Raw genomic sequence first — 18,596 nt, 5'->3', positions numbered from 1 at the left:
GGGGTAGCGCAAGAGATCATCGATGAGATCCAGTTGTAGAAACAGTTGATTGCTCAAATGTACTCCCAATCGGAGCCGGAGCGTGTTGTTCATCATCGGTCTTACGTCTACCGTGATCGTGAGGCTACCCATTTATGTCTACCGTTGTTCTTGCTCATCGTCGATGCTGTGCAAGGTGAAGATAGTTACTTCCAGATGAGCCATGGTGCACGAGGTTGGAACTCTTTCATGCCTTTGCAGAAATGCACGGTGGCTATCTGCCAATTAGCCATCGGCGTCAGTGCGGATACTTTCAACGAGTATCTCTCAAGGTCGCCGACACGACGGAATGTCTATGCCTCTAAAAATTCTGCAAGGCTGACATTCGGGCTTACGGAGCCAATTATCTTCGCCGTCCAATGCCGGAGGACGTCCAACTCCTTCTTCAGATGCACGAGGCGCGACACGGATTTTCCGAAACGCTCGGAAGTCTTGATTGTATGCATTGGGTGTGAAAGAATTGCCCAAAGGCGTAGCATGGCGCATATACACGCGGTGATCAAGGGGAGCCCACCTTGATCTTGGAGGTCGTTGCATCCCACGATTTGTGAATTTGACATGCCTTCTTCGGTGTCGCCGGTTCGAACAACAACATCAACGTTCTGAACCAGTCGCCTCTGTTCTCCGACGTGTTGGATGGAACGGCAGCGCCGGTGATCTTTGAGGCCAACCGACACTACTACCAGATGGGATACTACTTGTGCGACGGCATATATTCGAAGTGGAGTTGCTTCGTCAAGAGTCAATCGACCAATCCAAAGGAGGCGAGGTTCAAGAAGATGCAAGAATCGACACGGAAGGATGTCGAACGTGCCTTTGGAGTGCTTCAAGCTCGCTGGGGAATCATTCGAAGTCCGACGCGGGGTTGGTACGTCGAGCATCTCAAGGACATCATGATGTGTTGCATCACTCTCCACAACATGATTGTGGAGGACGAAGGTGAAAGAGCTACCCATTGGATAGATGACGATGCAGGACACGGGGTGTCTAGCAATGACTTGACGGAGAGTGCTCAAGCAACCCCGGTTTGTTTTGAGCAATATGTGCAAAGAGATGCACTTCTCCGAGATATGCAGATACAAGCTCAGCTCCAAAATTATTTGATCGAGCACGTTTGGGCACATTTCGGATCTCTAGCGTCGGAATAGTTATTTTAGGATATGTTTTAAAAAATTTAAGATTTGTGTAATTTTTTATGTAATTTTTAGGATTTTAAAATTAATGCAATTTAAATTTGAAGTAAATTGTGTTATTTAAAGTTGTGCAATTAAATTTAAATAAAAAATACAAAAATCAAAACTAAAAAAATCAAGTAAGCTATCAAGTCATCCCACTGTGGCCTCCTTACTCATTGTGGTCCCCCCTTCTATCAAGTCATTCCACTGTGGATGCTCTAACTGGTGAACATACGTATTTATTTAATTTGGTAAAAATCTTGTCACTGACAGAATTTGAATCACAGACCAAAATGCTCATTCTTAAAAATTATTGATATGTTCATCAAAATGAAATGACTTGTTCACAATAGTTTGAACGAATTCTCAATTCTCAATACATTTAGCATTTTCAATTAAACCTTTCTCTCTCTCTCTCTCTCTCTCTCTATATATATATATATATATATATATATATATATATGGAACGGTTCCAATGAGATCCCTTATATATGATGAGATCTTAGATTGATTTGATGTATCCTATGACTGATATTTATCTGGAGAGAGCGATATTTTACATGGGTTCGAATCATGAAGGAAATAAAAATTTTGTCAATTTTTTTTAATATTGTTATTCAATATTATATACTGTTACACGAGGTGAAACTTCTATACCACACAAATATGAAAAAATATCTGGATTCGAATTATAGAAAGAGCAAAAAAATTATCAATTTTTTGAATATCGTTATTCAATACTATATAACGCTGCACACAAGCGGAACTTGTATACCACACAAATATATATATATATATATATATATATATATATATATATATAGGGTAGCTAGGGTTAATATAAAAACCCCTCTTAAGATGAAAACTAGGAACCAATTTAAAATCATTGATTTAAATAAAATAGAGGGCTGAGATTAAACTACAGATGCACAATTTCGATTGCATAGATGCATAGATGCACAATTTCGATTTGCTTGAGTATTTTGCATTGTTGGTTTCAATTGCATATTTTTTAATTGCACAGTAAAATATAATAGATGCACAGTTTCTTTTGTTGACTAAATCCTAACCACTAGATCTAATATTTAAAAGGTCAAGATTAGGTTCCTAGTTCTCATTTTAACAGAGGTTTTTATTAGAACCTCTTCCTATATATATATATATATATATATATATATATATATATAAATAGTACACTGCGTGTAAATGAGATTGAACTTAAAATCTCTTATAAAAGAGGGTCTTTGAGTACCTCAATTTATTACTTGAGCTAAAAGTCTAATTGGCTGGTAAAATGCTTTTTTAGACTCATTATTTTTCCACCAATAACATTGGAGTATAAATTAATTTTATTGCTCACAAATGGGATGGTTGATTTCCATCCTGACAATGACTCCTAGAATTAGTAAGGCACTAAGGCCCAACTAATGGTCCAGGTGGTCCAGCCCCCTTGAATAACACCCAATTGCGTAAAGATATGCTGCATATAAATGTGATAAAATTCCTATAACATTCTACAAGGTTAATTATGAGAAAATTTAAAATCTTAAGTTACTTCTATAATTTAGCAATATATATGTTTTTTTTCTTTTGTACCATTGAGATGAACTGTAAATAAACAGAGTTACTCGCAAGATATTCGAGATTTGATAATTTATCGAGTCGAGCCTGACATCATTCGGTTCATTAAGCTTGCTAATATGTTCGGATTTGATTATTCATGAAAATGTTTGCGAGCCTATTCACGAACCTTCAATCAAATTAGTACACGAGACTTAAATGAGATGAGCTCGAGCTCGAGTAACATATATTTTTTTAATTTTTAACGAATTTGAACTCGAACATCATGTATATATACGAACATCTAACGAGTTGAGCTCGAGTTCAAGCTCGAATTCAACATTATCGAGTGTCACACCAGCCGAGCTCGAATAACAAGATAAAAGTTCGAATTGAACTCGACTCAAACACCCGAATATTTAAATGAGTCGAGCTCGAGGCTACTAGTATTCGACTCGGCTCGCTTACAGCCCTAATAATTACGTATTTGTTGCAATTCCATTCAATACCTTTAACTTTGTTTTGACTTGAGAAAAAGTGATGGTTTTTTTCAGAAGGAAAAGGAAACTTAATTGACTTAAATTTGAAAGAGCAATATTAAAAAGCAAGGATGAAAATCTTGATTTTCAAATTATTACATTCGAAATATTAAACAAAAAACGAGCAAGTTGACGAGCCGTTTTAAATTTTAATGGTTACAAACTAAAGTATACATTGCATGATTGTCTTTTTATGGAATTGCACGACTTTTAATAAAATTTCAGAAAATCATAATTTAATTAAAACATAATGTCCTAATCTAAAGCGTGTGCAGCAGTTTCGGAAGTAAAATGGAATAATCATTCATATAAAATATCTTTAGGGTAAATATCACTTTAAACTCCAAACTATTTTTGCACTATCAGTTATACCCTGAATTATTGAAAATAATTTTTTAAACCTTAAACTATCAATTTTATATCAATTGTACCCTTTATCCATTTTTCATCATTTGAATTTTTAATGAGAAATGCATATAATCATGTCGTTTTATATAATATAGGTAAAAAAAAAGAATGATTCTAAATATATTATGGTATCCGGTGAGCCACGTCAATATTTTCAAGCTAAAAAAATGAACGAATTGTACAATTGATACAAAATTGATAGTTCAAGGTTCAAAAAATTATTTTCGATAGTTCAGCATATAATTGATAGTGCGAAAATAGTTTGGGGTTTAAAGTGATATTTACCCATATCTTGATATGGCATATATATGTATATATAGGAAGCAAAATGGAATACTCATTCATATATACTCTTTTCGTCCTATAAAAATGCTCACTTTTTATTATTTCGATATGTTCTTCATAAATGTATATTTTTTGTTTTTAAATACCACCTCATTATATAAAACTTTAATAAAATGAGTCTCTGTATTCACAACATACTTATTTATATTTATTAAAATTTGTGTCATAAAAAGTTAGGTACATTCTTAAAGTACGAAGGAGTTTGGTAGGAGATATATCGAGTATAATATGTTCTTGTCATTGAGTAATCGCACGTCAACACATTTAAAATTATTACAGCTACTGAATTTTGGGTTTGAAAATAATTGTGCAAGTAAACAATTGTGGCATGTGTGTGAGTGTGAAAGGGGAGGGTGATAATCATCGCCGCTAATTTAGGCGACAGTGAGTGAACTCTCTTTTTTGGTGGGGATGTGAGAATATATTTTTGTAAGTTGTAAATTAGAACACGACACTTTTTTTCAGTTGTGACATATGACTTATGACTTATGAGACCTTCATTCATACACATAAATAGACTAATGCTTCGAGTATCATTTTAAAAAGGCAACTTTCGTTACTCCTATGCACGTCTTTACTAATATAAATATATACTTACTCCGTGCCCAAATAATTTTTTATCAAATTTTTTTTTAATCACCTCTTAAATAACTTCTTATTCATTTTCGGTTATTACTCATCACTAATAATGTTACATTTATTCTTACTTTTCACATTTTTATAATTTTCAATACTAATTATTCAATTCGTCCCTCAAATAATTTCCTAGGAGAGAGGGGCATGAATTTCAAGACAAAGTTATCGAAGATATATATTAAAAGTGGTGAAAAAAATATTATAATTAATATCAAAAATGGTGAAAAAGTGCTATAATTAATATTAAAAATGGTGTAAATATGAGAAGTAAGAATAAATTAAATATTATTAGTGGTGGGATAATATCCCAAAATAAATAAGAATTTATTTGGGGGATGGAGGGAGTATAATATTTTTTTACCACTTTCAATATTTATTATAATATTTTTTTTTATCAATTTTAATACAATCAATAATTTTATCTTAAACTCGTGTCCCTCTTTTCTAAAAAATTATTTTGGGAACGTAGGGAGTAGATACATAAGTGAGAATTGAACTTTAATAATATAATTAAATTGAAACAATATTTTGGGAGTAGCGTCCAGCTACATGTACCTAAAACTACAACACAAATTTATTAATTGAAGTGTCCCACATTGAATTGGAGATAGTGACATGAGCCACTTTATATGGTGAGGCAACCCTCTCCCTTACAAGGCCTTTTAAGGGAGGAATGGACCCAATATTCATTTCTAACATGGTATCAGAGTCAACTCAATCCAATGATGGGCCCCCCCAATATCGTTGTCAACAGATGGCGTTTGGGATAGTCCACGCTGCGCGTGCGGGGGTGTATTAATTGAAGTGTCCCACATTGAATTGGAGATAGTGGCATGAACCACTTTATATGGTGAGACAACTCTCTCCCTTACAAGGCATTTTAAGGGAGGAATGAGCCCAATATCCATTTCTAACAAAATTGAAGTACATCGAAATAATTAGTACTATTACATCGAGAATTACATGATCAACCTACCGGCTACCGTGTATATGAATTTGACGATTATCGATAGCCAGTTATTTCTTTCGTTTCAGAATAAGTCTTTTCAGTTATCAAACTTAATATGTCAACTATAAAATTTTGCTCTTATCACTTCTAATTATTGCATTAAAGACTGAAAAAGATAAAGAATTTTCATTGAAAGCCATAAGTAGAATGAAAAGTTTCACAATATTGTACTATGAAACTATGAATTGAAACATTTTTATTCGAAAACAAAATTCATTTTTAAAATAGGATATTTATTTGGGGCAGATGGATATTATGAATACACTATATGTAGTTCATAGTCTCAATTTAAAATATTTGTAACAATTATATTAAGTGAAAGAGTCATAATATTCGCAGAATTGAGTCACTATTGAATCTAGTTTAAGAAGGAAAATTACCTAAAGAAATCTCACAATATTCGAAAAGTTGTTATAGAAAATATTTTTGGAGAAGACTAGGATTTAAAGAAACATTTGTTTTATTGTTTGTTATCAATTATGCATAAATATTTCTTTTTTTTAGGGAAAATAAAATTATATTAAATCACAATAAACAATATTTAAAAATGAGGATGAGAAATCCAACTCTCAGATCATTACACCATCAGATCAAGCTGTAAAATTAGCTAAACAATGAGCAGCTATGTTCGCCTTACGACAAACATACCGAAAATCTAAACAATGTGTTCCATGACGTGCGTGAACACTTCAAACAAATAATCGCGCACATAGAGAATTCGTTCCTTCATAATTATGATGCACTGCATGCACTGCTAGCAGAGAATCCGAATAAACCAATAAGGGGCCGAGATCATTCTCCAAATAAAATTCATGAATACCCACTAACATCACATGCAACTCACCATTATAATCATTTTGGCTCATGGAAACTGTACATACTGACATGAAGTAATATAATCATTCTTTTTGCCTAAAAATATTATAAAAGAAATTATTATATGAAAATTACCTAACTTTCTTCATGTTTAAGCTATTTCCATAGTTTACCACAAGCAGTGAAATTCCCCTTATAATAGTGAATAACAATAATTAAATCGCTAATAATTGGACTTCAAAAATATCTAAATTAAAATAGTAAAAATAAAAATTGTTCATTAAAAAAAAACTTAAAAATGATCATACTTACCATTTTACCCTTCACATAAAAATCTTAAAAATTATCTATTAATTTTTTTTAATTGTGAATTCGAGTTTTTGAGCTCAAATTCACAACCAAGACTATTTTTAATTGTGAATTCTACCTTTAAAACTCGATTTCACAAGAGTAAGATTATTTGTAGCTGTGAATTGTAGCTTTAAAACTTGAATTCACAGTCAATCTATATTTGAGTTGTGAACTCTAGTTTTAAAACTCGAATTCACAACTAAAACAACTGCTTGTGAATTCTAGCTTTAAAACTTGAATTCACAACTAATATTATTTCTAGTTATGAATTGTAACTTTATTAAAACTCGAATTCACAACCAATCTATATTTGAGTTGTGAATCGAGTTTTGTTGGAAACTTAATGAAATATCCTAACCCTAGTTTTGATGATACCAAAATCCTTAAGTGTTCTTTGTAATAGACTAGAACTTTTCGAACTCAAGTGTTGGAGTTCCTTTTCTAGTTTAGCTTGTGTTCTGAAGACTGAAGACTAAATATCGGAGGAATGAAGAATGAAGAATGAAGAACGAAGGACTGAAGACTGAAGAGCTCGACTGATATTGCGAATAAAGGCTGAGTCAAGCACTGATGTTTGACTGATCACGTTTCTCAACTAAAGGATCAGTTGCGAACTGATTCATTAATGCAGGCCACGTGGATTCAGCAGACTGATACTAAAGTCAAGTATCAGTTAAACATTCTTCCTCGAACTGAACCTCCAAAGTTAAAAGGAAACCTCGCACTCCCAGAGTACAGCCGCATTAAATGTAGAGATTTCAAGGATCGTCTTTTCTCTGCAGAGCATTCCTTTTTGGTGACTACCTTTTCAGAGATGTCCTATCTCCTGCTCCTTAGTAGCCGTTCTCACTAAATAAGGAGCCTCGAAGATTGAAGCCTCAGCAAAATTCGAAATACACTCCAACGGATGAATTATTGAAGATCATCTCCGCCAACAAATCTATTCAAGACCTCTCCTATAAATAGAGCTCGAGGATCACTTCAATTTTCACCGATTCAAATACATAAGCTGAAACGCTGCCGAATTCGTTACTCAGCAAATCAAAGGCTTCCAAAGTTTGAATCGAATAAGAGAATCACAAAGCCAAAATCAGTCCACTACTGATTATATATATTCTCTTAGAACCTTAGGCATATATTGTTTATCCAAAGCCTAAGTTACTGATTACAGAGAGCCTATTCTCTGTGATCTAGTTGGTAGTTTTCGAACCTCCTTTCAACTGAGCGAAAAGAGTGTTTAAAGTTGTGCGGAGCTCAGACCAGTGTTCTGACTCCAAAGAAATCGTAGTGCCCAGTGTGTGCTAAATGTGTTTGAGAAATCCAACCCAGTGTGTCGTTACTGAAACGTGTGGTTTCAGTTCAAAGGTTGCTGTGCACCCGTAAGCACAAGCCCAGAGTACTTGTCAGTGTGATCAACTGACCGTGGACGTAGGAATTGGATTCCGAACCACGTAAAAATCTCTTTGTTGTTTATCGCTTCCAGTATTTACTTTCTTATCTGTGCAAAATCATTTTGTTAACTGAAACTAACTAACTGCAAAGTGAGACTAAGATCTTGACAACGTGCTTAATCACAAACGGCTTTTTAAAAAAAAAAGTTTTCCGCTGCCAAGTGTTATTTGTCTGACTGATTTATCTTAGGATATTCAGGGGGATTCTTAACACTTCTCTGTTTTACAAACTAGACTGAAGCCTTACGCATATAAGTTAAAGTCTAGGACTTAACTGATAACTTTTTACACAAAAGAGATTCAGTATCAGTCTTCAACCAAAGTCTTTCTTAGTTCTTACACTGTTACAAGGTTGAGTTGGTTTGTTGTTTTCGAAAAATAGCCTATAGGTGTATTCCCCTCATACACCTATTTCAGACCTTCCGGGACCTAACAAGTTTTAAAACTTGAATTCACAACTAAGACAACTAGTCGTGAATTCTAGCTTTAAAACTTGAATTCACAACAAATCCATATTCGAGTTTTAAATTTAAGTTTTAAAACTCGAATTCACAATTAATAATAAGTTGTGAATTCAAGCTTTAAAACTTGAATTCATAACTAATTAACTATCGTTAGTTGTGAATTCATCGAGCTGATTGTTAATTTAAAAACATCAACGACACAAACTCACTTTCACAACAAGTTGACAACATATAACTTCAAATATTTGATTAAATCCACAAAAATTTCTTCATTATTTTTGTTTTGTATTATTTCTTTTTTTGTTGAGATCGGATGGACGGCGGCGGCGCTCACTAGCATAAAAACTAAAAAGTTGTTTTTCCTAAAAACACTCGAACAGTCCTAAAAAGTTGTTTCTCAATTTGCAAGAACTATCGATAGTTCGTGTTGTTGGACGGACATTATCCCTAGATGGTTAGGGCCTTTTGTTATTGACGACAAGATCTGAGCGTTAATATAACTCCTGTTTCAAAAAAAAAAACACTCGAACCCGCGCTGAACAAAAAATTAGGATCTTCTAGGGCAGGAAAACGATTTTGCTTTGATTGAGAAAGCGAAAGCTTGCATTTCCACCAGTATAGCGTGTCAACACTTCAAGTTGGCTCCCAAAAATCAACAAATAGTAATTTTTACATCAAAAAAGTTCAACCACGAAATCCGACGCTCAGACACTTAAATTCGACTTTTTTCCACAAAAAGCGGTTAGATTTTTTTTTTTTTTTTTGTAATCTAAGTTGATATTTTGTTATTTTTACTATATGAGAATGTTTATTTTGATACATTGATTCAATCCCCAATCCCCGAACTAAAAAAAAAAAAGAGTGATGAGTTCAAAAAAGTATGCATGAATCCTATGTTATATGATGTATTTAATCACCTGTTTGCTGGAAATCGAGACACGGAGCACAATATGAAAAGAGGTAACTGTTGTATTAATGAGATCGCGTCACCGGTGAATACAAATGACTGAACTATACATAGCGAGCTAAATCGAGGGTATTTTAATCTTTTCCTATGCAAGGCATGCGCTCCCCTTATACTGGCTAGCAGCGACGATGTAGTGCACGTGCGTCAATGAGCAGTGTTGTCAGCCGTGGATGCTCCAAGCCCCTTCAATGAAATACAACTCTGTTACTTGTAGAAACGGGCATTATCTCCGAGGAATATTTCTCTGCTCTCCAGCCCTGTGACAATACACGTGTCGCAATCACAGGACCTCTGCGATCTGCTCCTCATCAAAGAGGAATAAGAAGAAGAAGATGTGCAGGATGAAATAATATATATATATATATATATATATATATATATATATATATATATATATATATAGGGGGAGGCTAAAATAAGAACGCTTCTTAAAATATAAATTAGGAACCATTTTCAGCCCTTAGATCATCAAGATCTATGGTTGATTCATCATCTTGTTGGATAAATTCATGGTCCTGAGTTCAAATCCCAAAGGTAGCAAAAAATTATTTTTCGCAATTTATGCATTTATACAGTTTATTCATGCGTGTTATACATAAAATTCATGCATTTTTGCTGGTTCGTAATTCTTAAAATAAGGGTGGTTTATTGAATAACCGCCCCATATATATATATATATATATATATATATATATATATATATATAGGGTAGTGCTATTCAATGGTCTTCCCTTAGTCTATAATATAAGACTAAATCATGACCATTGATCATTCATTATCGACGGCTGGATTGCATTTTTAAGGGATTGTAAAGTTCATTTAATAAGTTAAATTATGCAGATGCGTGGCTGACGTAAGGGTATAATTGCCCATATGAATTTGACTTTCTAAATCATCTATTTTTTCGTTTTCGAATTTCAAGCATCAATTAAATAGGAAACTGAAGATTTGCAATGATTACTTCTGGGTATATTTAAGGGAGAGAAGAAATTATAGTAATAAATGATTCCCTACCTAAATTTTCACCGAATCTTTCTGATGATATCAATAAAACTTTGATTTTTTTTCATTGTGTACATATAAATGGTATTTTGTTATGAATAATACATGGGAATGTATGAATTATTTCATAATAGTTAATGAATTATTAGTTGTGTACTATTTACATGAATAAATAGGCGTGTGGTATGATTTTTTCCTGAAGACTAATTATGTATATACATGTGTTTGTATTAATTTTTTTATAATTTAATATTGATGTTGGCAGAATGAATATTTTAGTTCAGATGAATGAACCATCTTAAACATCTTTATTATATATTATTATTTGTGAGGTAAATTATGTTGTATAATTGTGTTTTAGGCTAATTCTGTTTTTTTGGTTTGTTAATTTGATTGTGACTACGCAGGAGATGCAAGAGTATAATAAAATGTTCATACATTTATAATAAAAATATTCATACAGAAAATATGCAAAACTCACTGACTCAAAGGGTCATATAGAACAAAAATTCGTACATAAAAATTCATATAGGTATAATTTAAAATATTCATACATATATACTTAAAATATTGATATATGTATGTTAAAATATTCGCGCATAAAATGTGAAAAATTCATGGACTTAAAGTATCAAATAGAAATAAAATTGTTACAGAAACGATGTAAAGAATCAAAAACATTCATATAGGTATACTTAAATATTCATATAAAAAGGCATAAATAAAATGCATAAATAAATTTTCATACAGCGCAAATGACTTGGTTAATTAAGATATGGAATATGTGTTCCCATAAATAGTGGGATACATATTAATTAATGGAAATGTAATTACATTATTAACCTCCTTTAACAATTCGGATAACCCATTTAAAACAACATTTGTCCGTTGATCTAATTGAGATGAAGAGTTGATATTGAGTCTTATTTTATAGTATAAGATTGAGTCTTATTTTAGCGCAACCCTATATATATATATATATATATATATACATATAGGGGGCGCGCTCCAGTGAGACCTCTTATTTTTTGTGAGACATTGAGGACAATGAATAAGATATATATACTGATGAACAAGGGTCACAAGACAATATATACTGATGAATAACAAAATTTAAAAAAGTGGTAATGAATAAGACATATAAACTAATGAACAAGGCAGTATATACTGATGAATAACGAAATTTAAAATATTTCGCTCCCTGCAAGATTTCAACCCTGAGAAAAAAAATCTCCCTCTGAATACAATATCAGCCATATGATTGATGAAATAAACGTACGAGATCGTGTCTCAGATCTCACTAAAAATAGGGGGTCTCATTGGAGCGCTCTTGCAAAAAATTTCCTCCAAAACTATCATTGATTTATTTGATGGATATTAGGTTTAACTATTGGTTAATATATATGTTATGATTGTTATCCATCACGTACTTTCCTAATAAATAAATAAAAATATTTGTAAAATCACTTTATCATTTAGTGATGAGTTCAATTGTTAAATAAAATGGGCATCGACCCATCATCAAAATTAAAGAACGGTGTTCCGAATTTTACCTACCTTAGAAGTCTTTTGGATGATACTCGGCGACTCATAAATGGGTTGGAACATGTGGAGTATTGCTGGGCTCCAAGGAAATGTCATTGCTGATAAGATTGTTAAATTTGCTTTTACTTCTCGATGTAATTCAGTTTTTACGAATTCTTTACCCTCTTTTGTGAACTCTATTGTTGATTTATAATAAGTTCACTTGATTTTCTCTCTAAAAAAAGTTCATTTGAAAGAAAATAAAAGCATAAAATAGTCATAATTTATATTTACAATATTTTTATATTCAAAAAATATTTTTGGTTCCTATAATTATTTGATGGACATATCATATGAATATTCCATTACACATAAGAATTTCTATAAAATATTCATATTGTATAACACATTGGTACAAAGTTATATTTTTAACGATGAAGTTGTATAAATTTAGTTACTATGGAATATAATTGCAAGCAATATTTACTTTTCATTTTTTTTCCGTTTTATATTATGATATCTATAAGAAAGTATATTTATTATGTTTAGTATAATCAATGCAACGAGCCTTGTAATATTAAATTGGTAGTTATTTTACAAATTTGGGTATAAAAATAAAATATTTATTTTATATTCATTACGTTGAATTATTTTATTTTTTATACAAGAATAAAATATTATTCTCAAAATATAAAAAAAAATTATGTAAATTCATCTAAAATAATCCACACAAGTGATATCAAATGAGTGAATTTAGTAGAATGATATTTGTACAGTGGTACACGAGAATTTTGTAAAAAAAAAATAATGATGAAGAAGGGGAACGTTGGATATTGAACCACAAACCTCTTAATTAACTAAGATAGTCTTTACTGCTTAGATGTCATCTTATAAGTAAATTTTTTTAGGGGGCCCCTTATGAGTATTTTTTTCTATTAAAATAAATAATAAAAATATTGTGAAACTATAATTCACAATTAATTTTGTATATAACTATCTATATAAGTTGTATTATTCCTTTTTATTTATAATAATTGTTGAGGGTACGTCCAACAACTACGGATAAGGACGTCGGGGTCGTCCTGGACGGCGGGCACTAGCAACCTGAAACCACAGACACGTTAGAGCCCTTCTAACAACACCGGTGGGGGTGTCGATGGAAGGGCCTCCGACGCTCAAGTCAGTAACAGTACAAGAAATCGTATTGAAAAGAATTGAAATATATTAAGAAGAACGACTAGATCGGATCGATCGGGTTGGTGGATCAGAGAGTCGTTCAGCGATCAGCCGGAGTCGCCGGGGCGTCCTGGATCAACTGGTTGCTGGGATCTCCTAGATTGAGAGCGTGTAGGCGGAGTAGTGCGCGTGAGGAGAGAAAGCGGAGAGGATGTGTTAAAGCGTGAATGATTGGATTCCTGATTGACCTAGTTGGTTTCCTTATATACTATGGTATCTTGACGGCTAGGGTTCTACTGGAACGTCTTTCAACCCTAGTTGTTCCGATATTCCCGGGATCCGTATCTCTGACCTGCCTTCTTACTCAAGTCGCTGCTCTTTTTAGGATTTGGTGCTATTGGGCCTTGACGACTTAGCGTATGGGCCGAATTAATTCCAATTAATTCAATTTCTGGACTGAGCTGAGTATTTGGACTGCGAATATTTATTTAAATGGGCTATACGAATTTTGTCCATTACAATAATTATGATTGATGAAATATAGTAGTAACATCTTGATCGATCGTTCAATAGTATGACTCAATTAGATTATACGATTGTTTATTTATACTGCTTGATTAAATTACTGTATATATATATATACTATATATATATATATATATGGTTAGGTTCTATTGAAAAGTTGATTTTCGTAAGAAATGAGATTAATAAACATATCAATAAATTCTTTGAATATACCAATATAACTAATGAACATACGAATCTATTTAATTTGTTAAAAAACACTCCATCGCCAGGGATTGAACCCCAAACCAAACGCGCGTTCATAAAAATTAATTGACATATTTATCAAAATGTACTACTTGTTCACGCCTATATATATATATATACATATAGGGAGAGGTTCAAGAAAGAACCATAAATAAAAAAAGACCGGAGAACCATTTTCAGCCATTCGATCATCAAGATCTACGGTGTATGCATCATCTTGTTGGATGAATGCAGATCCTGAGTTCGAATCCTGAAGGGAGCATTTTTTTATTATTTTTTTAGTGCATTAATTTTAACAGCGAATGCATTAATTTTTACAGTGGATGCATTAGATTTGATGGTTCTCCCGTTCTCACAAATAATGTAGTTCTCTCTAGAACCACACCCTATACACACACACATATATATATATATATATATATATATATATATATATATAAATTTGGAGATGAAAAAATTCAGATTCATAATTCCACTTAGCTATATAGTATTTTAGATATATATATTTTTAAATATAGTATTCAATATAATTATTGTAATTTGTCTTTTATATTATTCTTTGTATTGATAATTAGTTTATGAATAAAAAGTCTATATTATTTATAATGTGAAATAAAAAACAAGGTATTGCCAAAAAAAAAAAAACAAGGTCGATCGGTCCAAGGTTTAGTTTTGTCTTCACATTAAAATTCCAAGAAACATCCATACTTTTTAATCATAATAATAATTAGATATAAATTCATTAAGCTAACCTTTTAAATTCCAATTTCTTTCTGTCAATTTAATACGATTAGATGACTATATTAATCATTAATTAATGGTGCCTGCCTTCTCATTTCATAAATTGATTCCGACCTAAACATTTAAGATTATCATCCGTGGGAATAATCTCTAAAATATTACTACTATAATATATTTTGACTTCTAGGGCATATATATAATATGTAGATGTTTCATCTAGATACACACTACTTCATTTGTCCAATTTTCAGCAGCCCCGATTTCACTCAAATTTAAAAACTCATGTCACATATAGAATAGTATCGAATTAATAATGCATACATTATAATACGTAAATAAATAAATAAATTAAAGGGATAATTGCGTGAAAATACACAAATTTTCCCAAAAATCCATATTTGACGCGAAGTTAGGATTTTACATTTTAATACACCAACTTTAGTTGTTGTCCAAATTTGACACGACTTAATTCTTAAAAATTCAAAAAATAACTCATTTTTATAAATAATTATACAAAGACTCACTTATGTTATTATTTGAGACATTTAAACCAAACCAAGATATTTCCTTATGATGTTTTCTTTTAATCTTTGATCCGCGCCTAAAATGGTTTAAAGGAAAACATTATAAGGAAATATCTTGTTTTGGTTTAAATGTCCCAAATTATAACATAAGTGGGTCTTTGTATAATTATTTACAAAAATGGGTTGTTTTTTGAATTTTTAAGAATTAAGTCGTGTCAAATTTGGACAACAATGAAAGTTGATGTATTAAAATGTAAAATCCTAACTTCGCGTCAAATATGGATTTTTGGCAAAATTTATGTATTTAGGTGCAATTTTCCCTAAATTAAATAGTTCCCCTCTGCTGAATATTTTGACCTCTCACAGATGTGGCAATCATTATCGAACATGGGTGCCACCCCATATTTGACGCTTTAAACTCCTTAATTTTTTTTTATTAAAAAAAACTCCTTAATTTCAACTACTTTATGCCTCCATTCTTATAAATATTATTACAATGCTACATAAACTATCGTACATAGTTGGAAGGAAAAAAATTCCATGACCAAAAAATAATAATTTCAATGCAATGCTACTCCTCCAAATGCTCAACCCCTTCCCCTTGCACTATGCAATCATCCTAATTCTCATCTCCAGCTTCCTCACTCCAACCGCCGCGGTGGCCGGGAACAGCGAAGTGAAGCAGTTCCTGGGCGTGCAGAACGCAGCGCGGTCGGCGCTGCGGCTGCCACCGCTGGTGTGGGACGCCAGGATCGAACGGTACGCGGCTGGGTACGCGGCCCAGCGGCGAGCGGACTGTGAGCTGCTTCACTCGAACGGACCGTACGGGGAGAACATCTTCTGGGGAAGCGGCAACCGATGGACGGCGGGCCAGGCGGCGGCGGCCTGGGTGTCGGAGCGGCGGGGTTATAACTACTGGTCCAACTCCTGCGTCTACGGCCAGGACTGCGGGCATTACACCCAGATTGTGTGGCGCGGCACGCGGCGGGTCGGCTGCGCCAGGGTCGTGTGCTACGGCGGCCGCGGCGTTTTCATGATCTGCAACTATGATCCGCCGGGGAATTACGTTGGAGAGAGGCCCTACTGATCCACTCACATATACATTTCATTTGTTTTTTTTTTGTATAAATAAAACACGAGCATGGGCTGAGATGAATGCTGTTAAAATTTAGTGAGAGGGAGGCATCGACTTGAAGTTATTACAATTTAATTTTCTTGCATTCATTAAGGTTTTCATTTTAGGAATTCGTGGGGTTTCACTTTTTAAGGAACAAATAGGTACTGGGGGTATACTTTGCAACTCATATACTATATATCAATATAATTAAAGTGCATGACTAACAGGTACTTATTTTCTGCATTAGGGACTACAACTGTCACCTTTTCTCCTTTTAATATTTTCTTCTTTTTTATTATGTTTGTTTGGTTGAAGAGACAGATTAGCATATCTGCTTATCCAAAAGTATGTGGTTTTGTTACTGCAACAGTTTATGTTGTCACAGGAGAAAACGACGTAGTTTGGACCACTACACAGCTGCCCCAAAACAGCACTACTCCAAATTCTGCCAACTTGCAACTTTTTAATTTCTTATAAATATAGAAGGATTTAGCATCGCATGTACCTTATTTATTACAAGATCATTTTCTTTTTGTAAAATAATTGAGAGTTTTAAAAAAGTAAACTTTTTTTTTTTTGTAAAATATACTCTTTCTGTCTCACTAAAAGTGGTATGTATTACATTTTGGGTCGTTCCACTATAAGTGGCTTGCTTTCATAAATAAAAATGAGTCCTACCACTTTTAACAAATTTACATCTCTTCCTTAATTCTTGTGCTGAAAATTTTTGATCGAGTTGTTTATAATGGGACGAAGGGAGTATAAAAGGTTAATAAAATGTTGGATATTCGAACTTCAGACATCCAGCCTTTTCTTGTGATATCGCGTCATCTATTTTAAAATATGTATATATATAGATGATATACTAGCATTTGGTAATACTTCGACACAAAGGGTGGAACCATTTCATGCATTTCAAATTTAAACGCGCATATATATATATATATATATATATATATAATGGGTTATTGCTGGAAAATACTCATAGTTTGTCAATTTTTTAATTTATAATACGACTTTATAATTTGACCAGAAAATACATCAATTTTCAATTTAATCGCAATTATAACATGACCTTATAATCTGGCCAGAAAATACACCAAATTTCAATTTAATCTCAATTATAACATGACCTTATTTAGATCATTGTTCATCATAGATGTATTGATATTTATTGTAATTTCATATTAAATTGTTGTGTATAAATTATTGTTAATTGATTGATTTATTTTTATAAAGATTAAGTTAGATAATTAATTATTTTATATTAATATTGTTTTAATATATATATATATATATATATATATATCTACGTTTTCAAAACACAAATGCATATATATAATTAAATTTTAATATTCTATTAATATATTACCTACATAATAAGTATTTATCTATTTAAATTATGAAATTATAAAATATTAGGACCAATAAATAATTAGTATATTGTGAGATGAAAAGAAAATTAAAAATATTTAATGTTAAATTTTGATATTATTATACTAAATTATAAGCTCATGTTATAATTGCGATTAAATTGAAAATTTGTATATTTTCTGGTCAAGTTATAAAGTCATGTTATAATTGCAATTAAATTAAAAATTGGTTTATTTTTTAGTCAAATTATAAGGTCATATTATAAACCAAAAAATTAATAAATTATAAGTATTTTTCGACAATAACCCCCGTATATCTATACTATATTAAAAGAGGAGTTTCCAATTTGAAATCAATTTCAAATTGATTTTAATGGCGATTTTGTAAATAATGGAGAAATTAAAGTCATAAATTTTGCAAAACTCAAATCTATCTATAACCAAAAAATTCCATTATTTTCAAAAAAACGTGTTGCATAAAAAATGGAGATGATGGGTTGACCATATTTTCATTCTACTTTTTATTATTTGTTTTTTTGTTGTAATTTCTTTTAAATTATTTTTCGGTTTCTTTTCATTTTGAGAATTTTTGTTTTTTCTACAAATTA

At 32.1% G+C, this 18,596-nt stretch overlaps 1 protein-coding gene across 1 annotated transcript; it reads left to right on the top strand.

Moving 5' to 3' along the window:
* Positions 1–15,970: 15,970 nt before the first annotated feature.
* LOC131004974 (pathogenesis-related protein PR-1) lies at positions 15,971–16,722 on the top strand. Its single transcript, XM_057931749.1, has one exon. The coding sequence runs from the start codon at positions 16,067–16,069 to the stop codon at positions 16,583–16,585; it is 519 nt and encodes a 172-aa protein (XP_057787732.1). The 5' UTR covers positions 15,971–16,066; the 3' UTR covers positions 16,586–16,722.
* The last annotated feature ends 1,874 nt before the right edge of the window (positions 16,723–18,596 follow it).

This window comes from Salvia miltiorrhiza, chromosome 1, assembly GCF_028751815.1.
Source record: "Salvia miltiorrhiza cultivar Shanhuang (shh) chromosome 1, IMPLAD_Smil_shh, whole genome shotgun sequence".
In the NCBI taxonomy this organism is placed as follows: Eukaryota; Viridiplantae; Streptophyta; class Magnoliopsida; order Lamiales; family Lamiaceae; genus Salvia; species Salvia miltiorrhiza.
Note: the sequence above shows the minus strand (reverse complement) of the source record. Positions and strands in the feature narration are given on the sequence as shown.